The 19,858-nt window shown below is 46.3% G+C and overlaps 1 protein-coding gene across 3 annotated transcripts in view; it reads left to right on the plus strand.

The window, feature by feature from the left end:
* ELMOD3 (ELMO domain containing 3) overlaps positions 1–17,796 on the plus strand; it is a 635,597-nt gene extending 617,801 nt beyond the window's left edge. For 2 of the 3 annotated variants that reach the window (XM_069618948.1, XM_069618949.1), the window contains one exon: positions 15,910–17,796. In XM_069618948.1, coding sequence (XP_069475049.1) covers positions 15,910–16,148 — 239 coding nt within the window. In that variant the 3' untranslated portion in view covers positions 16,149–17,796. The remainder of the gene's footprint in view (positions 1–15,909) is intronic. The other variant, XM_069618950.1, reaches the window with a different exon arrangement.
* The last annotated feature ends 2,062 nt before the right edge of the window (positions 17,797–19,858 follow it).

Here is a 19,858-nt window from a genome sequence, read left to right on the forward strand (position 1 = left end):
CCACAACCCTTCTCTCGCCTCTTGGCCCCTTCTGCCCTGCTTCCATAGTCGCTCCAATTTCATAGGATCTGCTCTCCTGCCGCTTTGCCGGTTCTGCCGCCTTTCTCACCGTGCCCCCCAGTGGGGAAAGAACAGGATTCAGGTGTGAGTCATCAAGATTAATTGCTTGACTCTGCTGACCCTGATATTGGGACATGTCAAACGGACTGGTTGTGTGGGAGTCTGTCTTTCTCTGAATCGCTTTGTCCATGCAGCAGAGTGTGTAGGAAAGAGGGTGACAGGGGGAATAAGGTTCCTAGATAGTGTATAGAATGAGGGTGTTATACAGGAAAATGGGTGTAGGGATACCGCATCTCTCCTCCATGTGTCAAACTCCTGAGGGATCCCCCCAAACCAGGTGATCCTCCCGCACTGGTCCACTCCCAGGGTCTGGATCCAATGACGATGGCCGTGACCCAGCCACCTGGATGACAGATCCCAAGGGACTAGACTGTGAGACACCCTTTGGTTTCTCACAGTAGTAATTTAAGTATCTCTTTGGCGTGCCCCTTTTTATACTTTATGGGTGTCCGTCCCATGGGATGGGACCGGTGCATGTACAATTGAACAGCAACAAGAGTGTTCTCCAAATTTAAATCTGGGATGGAGATCTCGCACACGCTTGGTTTGGTCAGATGAACACTCACTCCTCCCAACGGCAATGCCCGTCATTCACGTTTTCTGCATGGAAGGACCATTCAGACAGCAAAGTGCTCCTCAGCGTTTCTTATCTTTTCCACCTTTATTTTTTATTTTTCTACTGCTCTGTGAGGGGTCAGTAATGTAAGACTCACAACTGCTTAGTTTTCTCAGGATTCGACATTTTATTGTGTACTCAATTATTGAATAAACCCTAAATAAACCTACTCTACCGGGGCATTCCTGTTAGGCATAAACCTGTGCAGTTCCCTCTGGGACCACTGCAAAAGATTTAGGACTACAGGTGTTTGGCAGTAAACCCACTTGGTAGCAGTCTGTACCACACAGATTCACTTGGTAGCTGTGGCTGAGCAGTCAGACTTCCCTCAAGAAGGGTTAGGCAATATACAGAGTATTCACAATAGGTCAAGAGAACACAGTAGAACAAGTAAACACTGACCAGGGCTTGGTGTAAAAGAGATATAAACCACATCTAGAAAAACACACAGGCACTAATAGTAAGCAATTCAAAAACACGGTCACTAAAAGATATACACTCCCTTAAAAGAATATTAGACAAGTCTTAAGTAAAGCCCCACTTATTTTCAGACCGCGGTGAGCGCTTAACGTAGATGGCACTCTAATAATTTGTTTTAAAAAGGGAGAGAAAAGCAGAGAATAAATCGAAACAGATCCCAACACTTTTTCACGAACACAACAAGAGAGGAAGGCAAAGTAACACCGTGAATTCAGAGTCAGTAGGCCGGATCCACTTTAAGAGGATCGAAACGAAATGTGTCCAAGGTCACACGGTTGCAGTGCACAAAAGTCTTGTAACGGTCCAAAAAGGAGTTGGACCAAAGAAAGGGACCAGTTAGAGGGTCAAGGCGGCCAGCCCAGTCCAGAAGGTTAAGGGGTTATTATTACCTTGTAGCAATCTTTAGAAAGGGAGGCCTGGCAGACACGGTACCTTGAAGTGGTGAGAACACTCGAGCGGGGGCAGTTGTTCCTGGCAGCGGATGCAAGTCGGTGCTTCGTCCGGGGGAAGAGAGGATCTCGTCGGGGAGGAAGACAGGAGTCTGTTGCACTGCCAGGGAAAAAACCAGCCGCGGAGTTTCTCAGGTACAAGGAGCGGTCCGTTGATTCGCGGTTCAGTGGTAAGTGGCTGCCGGGGTGCTTGGCACGGGCAGTTCGACCACAAACCGGTCTGGGGTGCGAAGAAAAGAAGGTAAACTGGTTGTACCCACCAGTCAGGGGAAGAAGCCTCTCCAGCCGGGAGATCTTCTCTGTCGTCGGGAAGTGGTGAGTCGGTTCCGCAGGGCTCCACCAGTGGTGTCGTCATGGTAGGTCGGCTCAGCTTCTCCCTCGTCGGCTTCTCGGGTCCTGTGGCGACTTCTGAAGTTCCAGTCCCCATACCCTGCTTTTATGCAGCATACCCCCATTCACTCAGCCTAGCTGTCAATCAAACATGCTAAGTGGTGAGCCGGCTGGCTCACCACTTGGGCCAATCACACGAGTGTGACTTGAGTTACCAAGGTAACTCAGTCCAGGGTGCCTAAACCCCCTCCCACACCCCCTGTGGTACCCAGACAGAGTGGCACCACTTTTGGAGGCTTCTGTGGAGAAACTCGCCAAAAAGTGGAACAAAGGGCTCGACTTGGGTTGGAGTCACAGAAGAGAACACAAGCACCATTTTAGAATCGAGTCCTGGCAAAAAATACCAACCGGCAAATTAATATTAATTAAATAAACCGGCGGTATGTTCAATGCTATGAGAATTAAATAATTAAAGTTGGTAGCCTTGAACAATGGGAAAATCCCATAGGGAAATATTTGCGGTCGAATATAAAAAAGGTTTCCACTGCCACCAGCCAAAACTCGATCAGGGGGGAACAGAGACGTGCCCCCTCGACTAACAGACCCCGGGGCAATCGAATTGCCCCGACCAGTACGTCCACAATATGATGGTTTGTACTGGTTTCTGTTAATAATTTGGGACGAGTAAAGCCAATGGTGACTTTACATGCCCTGGGAGACAATAGTCAATCCCAGGGTATGGAGTCTATGGTGGGGTGTCACTATGACACCCCTGTGTCACTGCACGGAGGGTGCTGTGTAACACACATAGTAAAAACACATGAGACCCTATGGAGTAAAGGACCCCATAGCCCATACAACACATTAACAGTCAAAGGAACACCATACATCATGTCCAAGAGTGGGAGAAAAAGAGTCTCACTCTTGGCAGGAGAAAAAAACAAAATCCAGCGAAGCTGCTGGGGGACTCACTAGGTTAGGAAATTCAGCCTAAAGAGAGAATTCTCCCTAACAATTCCCAAACTAGTCTAGGATCTATAGGAAAACCTCCTAGCATTCACAAAACTAACCCTCACACTAAAAAGCAAACGTTCAAAGCAACATGAAAAGAACATCAAATAAAAGGTTACCAAACACCCAGTGTCTTGGATGACTTCTATTGGTCCTGGGCAGATCCTGCTTCCCAGGAATGTCCCAAAGTCAATTTCTTCCAAGGAAAAGAGTCTTAACCAAAGTCTTGAACGTTTCCAAAGAAGTTCACACAAGTAAAATACACTGGCAAAAGTCTCTTCTTTGATTGAAAAGAATCCCCTTTTACAGTTCCACAAAGAAAATATCACCAATGGAGTTTCCTGCATGGCTTCCTTGCAGGAAAGAATAGGTAAAGTTGAAGACAAAAGTACCACTTCGGCTTATTTCAACTTCTCTGCTTTCAACTTCTGCAGTGTCTTTTATACACGGGATGCTTCTGTTTAAGGTTTGCTCTCTCTTCAGCAAGTTTCTTCTACTAGTAAAACGGTGAGCAGGCTCCCTTGTCCCACAGTTGGCTTCGACTCCTACTTCTTATTGACAACCACAGTTCTACTGCTGTTGCTTTAATGTCTGATATTAGGCAGGTTTGCTGCTACAACTGCAACTTCAACTTTATGCAAATTCAACTAGACTCCATCGACCTGTAGAGGTTGGCAAGGCCCTCTTCTTTCTTGTATTGCAAGAAAGGGCATCCTCTTTGCCTGTCTTGCAGCTAACACAAACCTGCTTCTGGCTTTTAGACCACTTCTTCTCCCTTCAAAATAGTCTCAGCCATGCAGATTTTAAAACCGCTTCTTTTAACAAGTACCCAGCTCCCTTCCCCAGCTTCATATACACCTTGTTAGGATCCCACCAGTTGTGGAGGGTACACGATCTAGGGCGTTTCATCGCAGTTCTGTGACGAGTCGTCTTTCACGCTCTAACACTGCACTGTTCTTCCGGGGTTGGAAGTTGCCATGGCAGACTTGGAGGCCGGTGCACCCCGACGTCACTCATCTGTGCGTATGGTTGCCAAGGGGAATGGCTGTGCACGCTCTGACGTGACACAGCAGGATTTAACGGCACATTCAACCTGAAGCAAATACTTCTGATTGAAGTTGCGTTCCTGCTTATTTGTTGTCATTGCTTCCGTTGATTCCCTGTTTACTGACCCGGCTCTGTTTTTTGGACTTGCCTTTCCGGATTATCCCTTACACGACAATTAGCGACCCGGATACCTTTACAGATTCTCTGCCTCACATTCTGTACCTCATTGACTGCATGGCGCCGAACTCTGCATTACGTCCCCGGACTGCCTCTTCTTGCTGTTTAGATACTTACCTGCCCACAACCTGCCGATGATCCTTATTCTTCTTGCTAATGGCTGTTCCTTTCTGATTTACAGCTGGTTTTAGTGGTGCTTTTTGCCCTGCTCTTCCAATCAATGAACACCTCTGTTAGTACATCCATAATTGTTAGAGGGGTGCATTGATAGGAAGAACTCCCTCTTGGTGACGAGACCTAGACTTCCTTGTCTGGGTTCCAGTGACCCACAGTTGCTTAGTGAAGAGGAGCGGTTGAGAAACGCATCTGGTGAGTTGGTTAAGGTCTGTTCTTGGCGAGTCACAACCGAATCAGAAGCCTCGCCATGGACACCTCTGACACTTTGCTGAACTTGTGCAGTTGGTGTCCGAAACTGCACGCAGACATGCCTGCAGCACATGACGCCACGCACTGTCGTATCGAGGCTCTATAGAATTTGGTTCACCAACCATCATGAGCGGAGGCACCGGCTCCTGCGGTCGCCTCTAGGTCAGGGTATCGTTGCCTCGGCATGATCCCATCCCTGTCTTTATGTCCACTCAGTTCCCTCTGGCCCCGCCGGAGAGGTTTAATGGGAATCTAAAACATTTCAGAACTTTTATCAACCAATGCAAACTTCACTTTTTATGTCGACCATCCTCTTTCCCCACCTCCACTACCATTGTAGCTTTTGTGCTGTCATATCTCGGGGTACTGCTGCTGCCTGGGCCAACCCCCTTTTGGAGAACAACAGTTATATGCTCTATGACTGCGATGCATTGATCACGGCCATAAGTCTTGTCTTTGACACATGTTATACGACGCAGGCTACTGATTTAGAGTTGCTAAACCTCTATCAGGGAGACACGCCACTTCTTACATATATGGCGCGGTTTAATCAGTTGGTTGCAGTAACTGGTTGGTCTGAAGACAGAAAATCAGCCATTTTCTATAAAGGTCTTTCTGACTTTTAGCCACCGTTCCAGTGGTTCCCACGGCCTTCTCAGAATTATTGCATCTTGTGCTCCAGATTGATGCCAGTAAAGCAGAAAGGAAAGGAGAAAAAATACCTGTTCCTTTGGTCCCAACCCGTTCTGCACAGGGGTGATACAGAACCTATGCAGATCGGTGCAGGGCGTGGTCCACTAACACTTACAGAGAGGTGTCATGATGCTTACCCCCGGGGACCCAGACCAGGTCCAGCAACCCCGGAAGCAGGCATCACGTTATTTTGAGCAAGCCCAAAAACCCCTGCTAGGGGCTGTTTGGGTGCGGTCCTATGGCGCCAGGCTCATAGAGTAGAATTTACCTAATGCAGACCATGCTGCAAGCTTACCTGATGCAGACCATGCTGCAAGAGCTCCAAGCCAAATGAGGCTTGGAAGGGACTATTTTACCTAGGGACTATTTTTTACTCGGGTGTGGCTGGGGAGGAATACTTACCTGGGACTACTTTGGAGGCTATTTAAACCACGCCCGAAGAGCAGCACACGCTTCGAGTTATTCTGCATCCAGCAGCGTAACGCTCACCGTGCCTGCAAGTCTGCATCCAGTCTTCTGCCACGCCCGCCTCGAGTTTGTGAAGAGGAGCGGTTGAGATACACATCTGGTGAGTTGGTTATGGTCTGATCTTCGTGAGTCACAACATACCTTTCCTCCAATAGTTACCCCAAGGCTGTTTTGCCACTCTTCCAGCTTTGGATAACTTAATCATGTTTGTTTGTTTTAGAGGATTCTTGGGTAACAACAACTTCAACAACTCCAAAACTATGGTGTACAGTTCTTAATTAAGTGGGATTCACTTTTATAGAGTTCACTCTCTGGGCTTGGGTAATGTTTGTTCTTGCTTCAACTTCAAACACTTCTACAACCTCTGCTTCAGCAGTTAATGTGCTACAAGATGTAGACTTCTTACTGAAAATGAAATTAGGCACACGCAATTTCGTTTTACTCTTGCACTGCCACTGTAACGAGAGGCGCGTTCCCACCTTTCGGTCAGCATTCAGCTTTCAAGGTATCTGGGAAACATTGTCTAATGCACAGCCTCTTTAAATAGGGCTTGTAACACTTCAGGGAAAGTATGTTCTACTTCAATGAAGCTTACTGGTGAAGGCACGCCCCTGATCGATCACACCAGAGAAAATGCAACCCACTAGGGAAAAAGGCCCAAGAAACTCTTTCAAGGATAACAAGTTTTTATTCCTATACAAAATAGGTATCAGCAAAGGACTGTGCTGCTATGGAACGTTCTGGGCTCTCTGTCCCCTGACAGCACATTATAACTTTGAACAGCATCACTTGTGATGTAATAGTAAGTGATACACTTCAACATCCCTATTGAATGGGGCACTACACATATAGGGTCTGCTCCATATGGGATGCCAGACCATTGGTCCGTCTTCATCTGATCTTCGTCCATGTGGGTGCTGCTGGGCTCATCTCCTGGGAACCAAGGTAAAACTGCCAATTAATTGTAACTATGCACCATTGTTATTTCTATCGTTACACTGTGCACTTGGGAGGCACGTGGACTGGCATTAGAAAAAGTCTTAGATCATACTGACCCACACATCCTCCAGTCATTCCTTATCACGTCGTCCACACCAAAGGTTTCCAAACTCATTTTGAACTATAATTTATTCCTCCCTGTACCTCGCATTACAAATCATGTTGTTGTGAACCTACAATGCCACAGCCATATCCTTTAGATCTTTTGATGGCCAGTTTATCGGCGGTGGGCTGGGGTCATCCACTATCGTGGAATTCAGGGGTCTCGAATCTGAGACGGTTATGAAGGCTGTAACTCATGGTTGGCTGGTTAGGGGTCGGAGGCATACTTTAGCCAGGCCACGATAAGCACGCACATTGAGGTGCATGGTGCTGTCTCATGACCTTGCAGGGCACAATCTTTCTAAATAAACACATTGGCAACATCTGTACAACAAAGGGGAGTTTCTTGGGGGTTGGAAGCACAGCCCATCTCACTGTGGTCTAATCAGGCTTCTCCATGCAGTCTAATGTGCTGAATATTTCGTGGCTTTGCAAGCCTTCTGTTCAAACTATGGCTAATAAAAATGGTGCTTGTTCATAATAAAATGGTGCTTGTTTCCATGAATATACTCCGTCTAATACGCATAATACGGTGATAGTGTGGGGATGCCATGATGCCCACCTCCCCCTTTGTCCATTAGAATTCTTCTAAGGGGGCTTGTCTCACTCTGAACCGCCTGGGGGTGGGGAGGTGGGGCGGTTGGGTTTAACCCCTTCCAACACCAGCAACATTCTCTGTGTTAACAGGAGCCATGCGACCGCTCGGCAACAAAGTATTTCTAATATTCAGGAAAAGAGATGCATTCACTACCTGCAAGTGTTTTACATAAGCACGTGTTACCTTTTCCTTATTAAAAAGACTGTCCACTTCTGCAATTAACTTTTATACTCACTTGGATGTGTGCCCGAATGCTATTAAAGCTGGCTACAGTTGCCGGCAAGGTATTTCTGTTGGAACTTCCTTTTCCAACTCCCAATTACGATTGCGGGCTGCTGTTGCTTCACGGCTTGCTTTCTACTCCTGCTACTGCTACTCTTGGGACCCACACCCCTCTACTGCACCAGTGTCTTTGATCTGGCCTCTTAAAAGGAGAGTCTCCTATTCTGCAGTTTCCCTCGGCTTGCTTCTGTACACGGGCCTTGGGAGAATGCACAACTTCAGCTCTGCATTCACAGTAATTAAGCGACCTGGAAAGACTGCCTGTTGCTTCCTGTCTCTTTCAGTGCTGCCACAGCCAAACAGGGTTTGTGAGCACTGGACCAACTCAAAGCCTGCAGGTGAAATCTGCTCCGGCATCCCTTCTGAGGTCATACTTCCTTATGAACTGCCAGCTTTGTGCTCTGCTTCCTCTGCTTCTGCTACTGCTGACCTTCCAGCTCCTGCTCCAGCTTCTTTCTACTGCTTCTCCTTGCTGCAGCCCTTAATGCCCCTCAGGTGGGCTAATTGGGTTCAGGTACAGGCCCTTAGACTTAATTGCCTGAACTCACCACAACCCATTAGGCTTGCTTGCCTGACTTGGACCCCTGCATGTCTCTTTGTCCTCTTCTTCACAGTCCCTGAGGGATTTTGGGACTTGCAGTTAATTTTGGGAAAATTCGATTTCGCGAACTCTTTAAAATGGTTTAATGTGGATTTCCTTCCCACAATATTATTAGTGGAATTCTAAAGTTTAGCCCTTTGAGAGACAGAAGTGGCAGGAAAGGTCACATGTTCCCCATACCTGTTGGCATACCTTTGATATTGTGGGGGACATGGGAGCTTAGGGATATAAAAGAATGGTTCTTGAGAGGCAGTATCTTAGGTCGTTTTAGGTGTTACTGCCTTAATTTGAACCATGCATCAGAATGGCAAGATGCTATAACCGTCATTCAAGGATTAGTACCATGTCTCCCCCTGCGAAATCGCCCCACCTCCTTGGGCCTGATCTCTACCCAGGTGATCCTCCCACAGTACAAAACCTTCAGGATTGGGATCGGAAAGTGTCTGCCTTCTCTTGGCCACCTGGGAGGAGACTCTATGCAGGGTTTTAGTGGGGGATCTGCAGGATTCTCCACATCCAGCACTAGAAGGCTTTAGAGGTCTAGTAAGACTTCACAGCTAGGCTGTTGACCTGGTCGGCACAGAAACAGGCATGTGCCGTATGTGGGCTTGGTCGTCTTAAGACTCCAACTTGGGAACTCTAACGGCAGCCATTAACCATATATGGCCGGATGTAGTAATCTTTGTCTGGGATTCACTCTTCAGTCAACACACTGTGTTTGCACCTTGGAAAAAGTCCAGGAAAGTTTGAATGGGGTAACATTCCTGAATGCTCTACTCTTCTATCTCTAATACTCTGGATGTTCTTGCACCTGTCATGAGGATCTGCTTGAAGCCCAAAGCCAAGTGCAACTCTTGGTACGAATCTGACCTAGCTACCCATAAACGTGAGTGTAGGGTGGCTGAGAGGAAATGACAGGCTTCTTGTTCATCCTTTGACAAACTGGCCTGCTGCCTGCTCCAAAGGCAATACTGACTCCTTGTCCTAATTAAGAAGCAATCCCATATACCAGCCTGCGGCTCTGCGTCAACTAACAACTCGGCCGAACTCTTTAAAATCTGCAACGAGCTGGCCAACACAGCTGTAGTCTCTACCTCTCTGGTCGCCTACCAGGCCCTTTGCACGGTCCTTGCCTCTCATTTCATCTATAAAAAAAAAACAGGACATCCTGTCCACCCTCTCTTCCTCTCCCTTCTTCCCACCTCTCTATCTGCTAACTCTAGCCCTCCTGCTGCCACCCCACCGCCCTCTTTCTCTTCCTTCCCTCTGTTCTCCCCTGATAGTTTTCTAGACGAGTCCGACCTATGAAAGTCTCGTCAAAATAGGTTCATCCCTGTTTGTCTAAAACCATCAAGGACCACGTTGACACCCTAGGCTCCTGCTCTGGCCGCCTCCTGCAACCTCTCCTTTGCATCTGGAGCCTTCACCTCCCATTTGAAGCACTCTCTTGTGCAGCCTCTTCTCAAGAAACCCACAGCCGACCCCTCATGCCCGGCTAACTATCGCCCGATCTCCATCACTCCTTTCCTGGGCAAACTACTAGAAAAGCTGGCCATCTCCCAGCTTAATCTTCACACCGATTCTGTTGGTTGTCTGTATGACCATCAGTCTGATTTCAGAGCTGCCAGAAGCACGGAAACTGCTCTCCTGAACATCTGTGAAGACCTGCTCTACAACCTTGACTCTAACACCCTTCTGTCCGCATCCTACTCGATCCCTCTTCTGCCTTTGACACGGTCAACCATGCCATCCTGCTCAACAGTCTCTGTGATAATCTGGGTATCACCAATCAGGCCCTGGCCTGGCTGAGCTCGTTCCTCTCCGATCGACCCGCCCAGGTCCAACTTGGGTCCTTCCTCTCCTCTATCTCCCTCTCTACCTGTGGTGTTCCCCAGGGGTCTAACCTCTTTCCCTGGCTTTTCAACCAATACCTGGCACCCCTTGCCCACCGCATTGCCGCTCTTTGCTCCAACTTTCAGTGCTCTGCAGATGACACTCGGCTCCTCTTCAGGCTTCCCTCTGCCACCTCTTCTCCTTCTCTGACTGTCTGTCTGCTATCCAGGAGTGGTGCACCGCCAATTCTATCTGCCTTAATGCCAGTAAAACTGAGATTCTCCTCATCGGCACACCTGCACCCTCCTTTCCTGTCTCTCTCTGGCCAGCTTCTCTTGGCCCTCTTCCTGCTCCCACCTGCGAGGCTAAGAACCTCAGGGTCATCTTCGGCTCCACACTGTCCTTCTCTCCTCACATCTCCAACGTCTCTGAGAAGTCAAACTACCAACTGCACCTCTTCAGAGGTATTCTTACTTTCCTCTCCTTACCCCAGAAGCTTACTGTCTTTAGAGCTCTGGTTCTCTCCAGGCTTCACTATTGCAACAGCCTCTTTCTAAATCTGCCTGCTTCTACTTTACGCTCTCTGCAACTCATCCAGAACAGCCCTGGGATCGTATCTCTCCAGCCCTGAAATCTCTTCATTGGTTCCCAGTGGCTGCAAGGATCAAGTTCAAGACCCTTTGCATTGTCCACAAGGCTTTCTGGGGCCTGGGTCCAAAATACCTTCAACTCTCCCTCCGTAAATACCTTCCCACTCAAGCTCTTCGCTCCTCCACCCCCAACTTGCTCAGGGTCAGTCGCTTCTCCACGCAACAAGTTGGGCTTGGATCTTTCCTGGCTGGGGCCTCCCTCTGGAACAGCCTCCATGCCTCTCTGAAACTTGAGGTTAACCATCTCCTGTTCCGGAAGCATCTCAAGACCTTCCTCTTTGCTTCTGCCTTCGCTCTTCCTCTCCCCTGCTGATCTGTCTGCTTCGGCACTGTGCACCTGATTACCCTCTGATTTCAGGCCCAGGTCTCTGCCTACCCACCACACACCTGCACTACCTTCTGGCAACCCCTGCACTTGGGTCTGTATCTGCAACCCTTCAGTCCCCTTACTTGCACTTATCAGACACCCCTTGTCTGTTCTTTAAACCCTGCACTTGCCACCTTGCTGGCTGCACTACCAGTTGAGTTTCTACCCCTTGCTCAACACTTTCCACTTCTCCCCTCCTCCTTGCACTTTCCCCCTTCCCTCTCCCCCGCACTTGCGCTTTCTCAATGTCACTCGGCCTAGTAAGAATGTTGTTTTGTCCTCCCGTGTTCCCCTTCCTGGCCTCGTCGCGCTCTGAAACACTTGTGTATGAGCGTGATACAAATTAAAATATCATATCATATAATGCCCGAGGGCCAAATGTTTGAATGTTAGTGTGTCAGATTGGAGACCAGCTGTTCATCCAGCCTCAAAGAGCGGTAAAAGAATACGGGTATCTGTACCATAGCTATGTGAATTGCTGGAGTTCTCCAGAAGCAGATGAAGTAGGATTCATTTCCTGAAGAAGGCAAAGGCTCCTTCACTCTTCAGTCTGATTGCAAAGTACTTATGGCACATGCTTTCTTCAGGCCACCTTCCAAGACCAGAGAGAGAGCACTCCAGTGCTGCCTTTCCTTCAGTCAGCAGGCGCAGCTGGTTTACACACCTCAGGACTATTGGTCTCATTGCAATGGCACAAGTAGCCTCTTAAACATGCTCTTCTGCAGCTCATCAGCAGTAGGCAGTGTCCAAGTCCTCTGACTGCCCCAACTGCATCCTACTTGTATTGGAACCACCAAGCATTTGTCTGCACAGTCTTCTTTACCAAAGCAGCAACCTTGCAAACCGAAACCACTACTCCTATATCCTGCATCTGGTTTATCCCTTCTGGATCATTCCACTGTCGTCAAGGGCCAGGGTTACAGCCTGCACACATTGTACCTTCACTGAACTGCACCTTTGACAGCTCCTTTTCTCCATAACCGAAGACTTGCTTCTCTACTGCCACATTGGGTAACACTGGGTTTTACCTGAGCAAAACTGCAACTTATGGTGACACTGCAGGCAGTTTGACAGCTCCTTTTATCTATGACAATGGATTCTTGGATTCTTCAGATTGTTCCACATTGAAAATTAGCTCCCGTCTAAACATCGTCTTAAAAGACCTTGCAAACTGGACTCTTAAGAACGTTTGTGAGCATCAAGTGCCTTCTGCTAAATTCCCTACCTCTAAGGACTCCTTCCTATAAAGTTACTTAAATGTAAAGCACTACATGCCATGTTTTCCAAATCCTGTTTTAAGAGTATACTTTGGTAACTATATTGTGCGGACACTTTCTTTTCATGAGCTTGTTTGTTGCCCTTTACTTTCTTTCTACGCAGCTCCCTCATTGAGGGCATAGCCTTGACCTCCCGTCCAATCTTACACCTTTGAGAGTAGGACGATATTCTAAGTAGACCTGAATTTGAGGTGTGGATTGATCTTCCCGAACCCTAAACTTGGGGTCTAGGAAGCTCTTTATACGCTGCACTCTTTGTGAACTATGTTAAAAGTTATAGCGTCCCAAACCCCCGAATTGCCCACGGGACAACCGCTTTGCCTCACTGAACCATGTTACCTAGAAAATCTACTGCTTTCCAGGAAGTCAAGTCTGCAGCTTTCCTCTCTTACCAATTAGCTCTTATGGTGCTAGCATCTACACCTCTCACTTTTAGCGCGAAACCTCTTCGTCATAACATCTTTTCATCTTCTATACGACTGCTTAATTTAGAAAATTCTTTATTTCCATGTGAAATTCATATTGACTGCATATCCAGTTATTCAGGATAGAGGAGTCTGGTGTGTTAAGCATGGCCCTGCCTTTCGCTGTGCAGGAGTGATTAATTCACGAGTAAATTAGCAGAGACTGTTCATTTTAAGAATGTGTTTGGATGGTTGTCCTCAGTCCTGTGTCCGACCCACATCTAGAAAAAAGGAAAACATTCATGAGGTTTATGCCAGAGCCACATATTGGGACGTTTGGCCTAACCTTAATCCTTTCCAGCCAACGTCGGCAAGAAGGGTATGCAGTGATAAAATCGTGGCAAAAATGTCGCCTTTACAAAAAATCGTAGCAAAAATGCAGTGGTTTGACCTGGTAAAGGTGTACCCCATTATACCATTTAAAGGGAGCTGGGGTTGCGGGGGTGTCCCCCGCACCCTTTAAATGGTATAATGGGTCTGGGTGTTGCAGGGGTGTCCCCCGCATCCTTTACATGGATGGTGGCGGCAAAACTAGGGCCTTTTTGCTGCGATTTTAACACATGGACCCGCAAGAAGGCAGTAGTGTGGTTTGCTGGATGTTGGGATGTTACAAAACATGGTGTCATTTTAGACATTTACTTGCATTTGGTAGCTCCTTTTTAACATTGAGTAAAAACACTAAACATATAATGATTAAAACTGTGGTTATCTCATAAATCCAGTCTTTTGCTAGATGCCGCATTTCTTGCACTTTATTTCATTGTATTTTTGCGGCGTATACCTTTAAGAACCCATCCGACTTAAATTGTGAAGTCCCTTTTATCTTCTCAACAGTTGGCACCTTAGATTGATGATCAGTAGAACAAGGAGAGTTTCCTGTCTCCTTCCACAAAAGGCGTTTTTATGTTAGCTCAACTATACAGAATGAACTCCTATTTTATATCTGCCATGTAAATGTGCCTGCTGGCTTTTATTTGAGTTGCTTTTTCCTCTCAAGTTTAGAACTTCCATCTGTTAGGGGTCAGCATCTTTAATGTGTGAATGCTGTACCTAGTGTGAGAAACCAGAAGGTGTCTAACTTACCAGTCCTCTGGGATATGTCATCCAAGTGGCTGAGGCACGCCCATTGTTGTTGGTTCCAGACTCCGCGGGTGGAGCAGTGTGGGAGGATCACCAGGGTGGAAGATCTTTGGGGAGTGGGTGTGGGACACCTAATGGTGAGATGCAGCACCCCCCCTTAAAACCTTTAATCCCTCTTTCCCGATCAAGTACATGAGCTTTGTAACTCTCCCCCCCCCCCCGACTTGCATAAACACATATACATTCCGTTTACACACTGGGGCAAGACAGACTCCAACATGTTCCAGTGGCATGGTCAGGCAGAGTCAGGCAGTTGCCTGGAGCAACTCACACCTGAATCCTCTTTACCTTCCCCGCCTGGATAAAAGGCAGAGCACAGCAACACAATGCGAGCAAGGCAAGGAACAGCACAGAGCACATTAAGGAGCAGCCTATTCCAGACGGCAGCTGAATCGAGGAAGACAAACAAAAAGTCATGGAATGAAACCAAGGCGGATGATATCCTTGGGCCGTTTGACAAGTAATTGCTGTGTTGTTGAAAACTCTGAAGCAGCATGTGTGAGGCAGAGAAGTGAGGCCAGATACCTGTAATGCGTGTCTGAGATACCAGGGGCCCTCTTGCCTGACTTGTCGAGTCGGGGGAGAAGTGGAGCTGCCGTGGTATTGCTCTTGACTCCATGATCAGAGCTGCGGGCTAAACCTTGTATACAGCCGGTGAGTTGAAGGCAACTGTGTGAACCGATGAAGGTCACATGTGGCAACAGTGTGTCCTGGGGAGTCAAATGGGAAAGGTGTTTGATGAAAGACGCGAATGAAAAGGAAAAGCCGATCATTGTTTTCTGAACTTTGAGAAGCGAACGCATGATGCTAAGTAGCAGAGTGGTCTTGCACCGCGTGGGTGCACAATCGACAGGTCTCTGCCTGAATCTATCCCGCTAACAGAACTTATGAAATGTGAATATGATTTATGAGGAAGAGAATCTAAGTGGTCCTGCAAGGGTTTTAGTCAAATCCTTTGCACAATCGAAAGTCTTCTGTTTGCAGTGAACTGTGAAAGAGAAATCGAAATCCGAGCCCAGCGGAGGGGGGCTCAAAGTGGAAGTAAAATACTTTGTTTTTTAAAAAGTAAACTCCAGAGGAAAGGAACTTTGAAACATCTTTGTTGAACTTTTGTCTTGCAAGGGAGAAGCCTTCCTTGATTGAGCAAGAGACATTTGGTTGCAGAGAGCTAATATGTGAACTGGAACCGTGCCCTTGTGCTTAGCGGAACTGAAGTGTGTTCCAAGCCCAAGTGTGTCACCTTTTTCTGTGGTTAAAACATGGGGAACGGGAACCAACTATCGAGTCATCCTGACATATTGTTTCATGACACATTTTTTGTTGTCTACATCATTTTGCATACTGTTTATTGTTTAGAAGTAGGGATTGGCAATAGTTTTTTTTAGTATAGGACCTTTTATTTTGACGAAGACACTAATAGGACTGCGTTATTTTTATTTTGATGGTCGTAGCTTGCTCCCATCCTTAGATTTAGGTATATAGAGGCGTTTTCAATAAACACCTCTGAACTGTGATCACTTTTGTCGGTCTTACTGATTGATACTTGCCTTATTTTCACTACCTTCTAATGTGTTCAGTTTGGTTTACTTTGCTGGACTTCTACAAATTAAATGTTCTGCAGTGCCAATATTGAACATAATTATCTAGCATGGTGGAAAGCAATGTTTGTTTCTCATAATCTATATTGTACCCGTACTCATTGCCTTGAATGCCAGAGACAGTTCCCCAATATAGGTTTATACACTTGCATAAACTATGATTTTTCTCACCACTTTCCAGAGGTGGAGATGTTTGCCAAGAGGAACCCTAAACAATTGCTGCGACGCCTGGAATCTCACCTGAGCCATCATCCCAATGGAGTGGTCTGGACTGTTGATGGCTGGCCGCAGCACCCCTCACCCTCCTCAGGCACTCGCAGCCCAAGCCTGAACCCCAATGGCAGTAGCATCAAGCAGCTGGACTTTACTGGGGTCTGCGACCTGCAGGTAGACCTGGAAGGAGAGGACCGGCTTGTCTAAGGGTTGATGTAAATGATCCAGGAGTGCATTAAGGTCTGGACATGTAAGCAGGTGGAGATTCCCATCACTCATTCCCTCACTATGGAAAGCCCTTTGGGAACGGACCGCTTTTAGTTTGAGGTAGAGGTTTGGTGGTTCAAGTTAAGGAATGAAAAACCTTTTTTCAAATGTGCAACTGAATGGATGCAATTGGGCCAAAGAGATGGTTACAAGGAAATATTTTTGACTTCCAAATCCATTATGATTTGAGGGCATTCTTATTCTATTTTTGCACTTACCACATCACAAGGCAACTGTGCTGGCCTTAAGCCTTTTGAGAAAAGCATCCAGCATTTGGCTTCAACTTGCATATCAAGGGCCTGCAGTGAAGATGGACTGCCGGTTAATCGGACAACTGCATTCAGTGAGGTTGTACGTTTCCTTGAAGGGTGGAGCAGTAAATCATGGTCTTAGGGGAACACTCGGTTTATTGATTTGAACAACCATTTCATGGGGCCCAGTAAGTTCCGCAGAATATTGTTCACATGGGTTCGCTTGGGGCAGATTTGGGTCGTGGTGACTGCAGGTTGATGACTTTGGGGAAATAGGCTATTATTCAAAACCATTAACCCACCTCAACACCAAATATCAACTGTTGTCAGGATGATGTTTTAGTTGTAAAACATACTTCATCTTAGATTACTGTTAAACCTCTTGGTGACTTATAAACTGTGTTTATCTTCACTGTGCCTCCAGTCACCCCATTATATGTAGAGACCATACATTTGAATGTATTCCCACCTATGTACATAACTGATAATGTATTCTATGTACTGACCGCATCTACCATTGAGGATGAAGCAGTGTAAAACATTTACAAAAGATAGAAGCCAATAATTGTCCATTATCTGGTACTGGCAGATGCTAAATGGTGGCGTTACTGGAGTGGATCATATGCACATTGCTTGTTTGGTTTCATTGATGGAATTCGTGGCACTATCCTTTCTAGAAGCCTTTGCAGGTAAGACCAGCATTTAATAGGTATATTGACTGATGCTCTCACCCACATGTTAGCTAACCACAGTGAGACTCCATGGTTTGATGGGACAAAACGCCTGAACTCCCCTTTTTTTTTATCTCCAGAGGTGATCACTCCAAAGAGACAGAAGGTATAATGTGCAAGAAGATGGGATCCTTTGTGTACATGTGATGCCAGCAGCAAGCCATGGATTTCAATGGCAACTCAGTGAATGCCCATTGCACCTGTATGATAATCCCTACAGATAAATTGAGTTTGGATGTAGCGAATAAACTTCTCTCGTACCCTAGAGGATAAAGCACATCTGCGATGCAGTATTGTGGGAAGGTGCTCTGCTGCTGATATGTTTATATGAATCAAATGTAGAACTTTCTTTCCAAGTTTGCACTCAACATTGCCTAGCTGAAATCGTCATTTGCTTGTTTGTCACATAAGTAAGAATGTATTGGTGATAAAATATGCTTGCCTGTCATACTCAACAACATTGTCTCAGGATTTGTCACTGGTTATTTATCTGCGCTGAGGATTTTATTCTGAAAAATAAAAAACCTGTTTTGTGTACTAAGTTGAAGGGAAGATTCTGTTGAAGTAAAATGATTATTAAAATATATATACATGAAATTTCAAAAAGCCTCCTAGCTGCTTTGTTTCTTTGGTGACCTACAACTTATTTATTTTTGGTTGACCACTGCATTAACGCTTTGTTGGTACTGAAAAAGTAAATGCTACTAGACTGTGTTTGAATGTAATGTCAAGTGGTTTTGTATAGCACACCTCTGTCATTTTGGTTGTCGCGTTGTGTGAGGCCCTTCAAGAAATGTGGGAAGTGTCGTAAGTGAGCTAGAAGGGTTGGCCAGTGCAAAACCTAATGTATTGAGAACTGCTGCCAGGAAGTACCCGAGTGCCGGCTTTATTCTGTGTGGTGTGGCGATGAAACCTGGTATGTGTTTTATCCAGAAGGAAAAACCCAGACCTTACAAATCAGAGCAATACAAGATGATGTTGACCGCTCGCTTTGGCGGGTGGGGTCAAGTGATAGAATTTCAGATATGAACTTGGTGTGCAGCAGTCATAATGTCGAAAATAAAAAGTCGAATGACAAAAATGTTGAAAAAAAAAAGTCGAAAAAAAAGTTGAATATATTATTTTTTTATTTATATGTATTTTCTGGGTTTGGTAAGTATAAAAAATGGGTAAAATAAAAAAGTGGGGTTGGGGGGTAACCCCCCCATTTCGAAAAAAAAGTATTGAAAAAAAATGCTTTTTTCAACATTTTTTTTCGACATTATGACTTGCGACATTTTTGTTTTCGACCAAATGACTATAAACCTATGAGCTTTCATGGCTGTCAGGTTAATGCGCTATTGGTAGGCTTGAGATTGCAAAGTGGACTGTGAGTGTTTTGTCAGGAGGATGGAGAATTAGAGATGTCAATTATATGATGAGAAGCTGGAGCTTTGGGATTAGTCACAACTCTTGTTGAGTTGGTTCTTAATACTATACCGAGTTAAATACTGAACCATTAGACTTCCAGTCTGTTGGCTTTCATAAAATAGTTTAGAATCAAGTCCTGAAAAATCTATTGTGAATAAACACATTAAGCCTCATTACGGGTCCGGCGGTAACCCTGCCTGTGCTACCAGTGGGTTGCCACCAGACCTGTAAAAAATGTACTGCCACCTGACTTCCCGGTGCCACCGGGTTATTCCAAGTCCGGCGGCCGGGAAGTCATGCGCCGGCAAATTTGTTACTCCACATTCCCATAGAATCCCAATGGACTCTATAGGATTGGGGACCACGGCAGCGCCGGTGCTAACGGTGCCGCTGCTTCCGTGACGGTCTGCCATCTGTGGCTGCTGTGCCTGGCAGGGTCAGACCCATCGGGCACAGCAGCTACAGCAGGCAGACCTATAGTATTGCGGTCCGGAAACAACAGTGCCGGTAAGCTTACCGGCACCTTTTTTGTTTCCGGACAGGCATACTTATGCGGTCCATTGTCTGGCTATAATTTTACATGGTTTGCATAGGCTGCCATGGGTTGGTTGTGGTTGATGATTTAATGTTTCTCTAATTTAAATGAGAAAGGTGTTGACTTGTTGTTGTGTGTGTCTAATTTGAGGTGGTGTGGGCAGTAAACCCTGTGCTCCCCACTGACCCCAATGTCACAGCAACACCATCGCTAGGGCAGTGTTTTTTAATTAACTGTCATGCCTGGTTTTCTGATCTGGGTTGGTTGTCGGGGAGACAGGTTTGTCAATCAACAGGTTCAATTGTTTGATTCTGCCATCAAGTTCAATCACAGAGAAGGACACGATGAGACAAGTTTCTCTGATCCGTAAGATGCAGAGGAGAAATTGATTTACTTGAAAATCAATCCACAAAGTTTGAGTTGAAAACAGACACTGAGAAATCGAATCATCATTTTGCAGACATTAGTAACCTGCAGGATGTAAAGCAATCTGTGACAAGGCTAGTACTCTGCCCTTGTCAAGAGCGGACGGAAACCCCTCTCAGCTGGGGCTGGGACATTACCAGGGATAATTTTACAGCCAGTCCTACCCCTGAGTTGGACAGTGGCAGTTAAGAAGACTACAGTTTCTGGCAGCCCACTCTGGTCTCCTGATACACCTCCTTGACAAGGTGCTTGCCAGTGTTCTGTTATTTCTCCTTGTGACATCCCAAATCAACAAGA

This window comes from Ambystoma mexicanum, chromosome 10 (assembly GCF_040938575.1).
Source record: "Ambystoma mexicanum isolate Mex_15411 chromosome 10, UKY_AmexF1_1, whole genome shotgun sequence".
NCBI lineage: Eukaryota > Metazoa > Chordata > Amphibia > Caudata > Ambystomatidae > Ambystoma > Ambystoma mexicanum.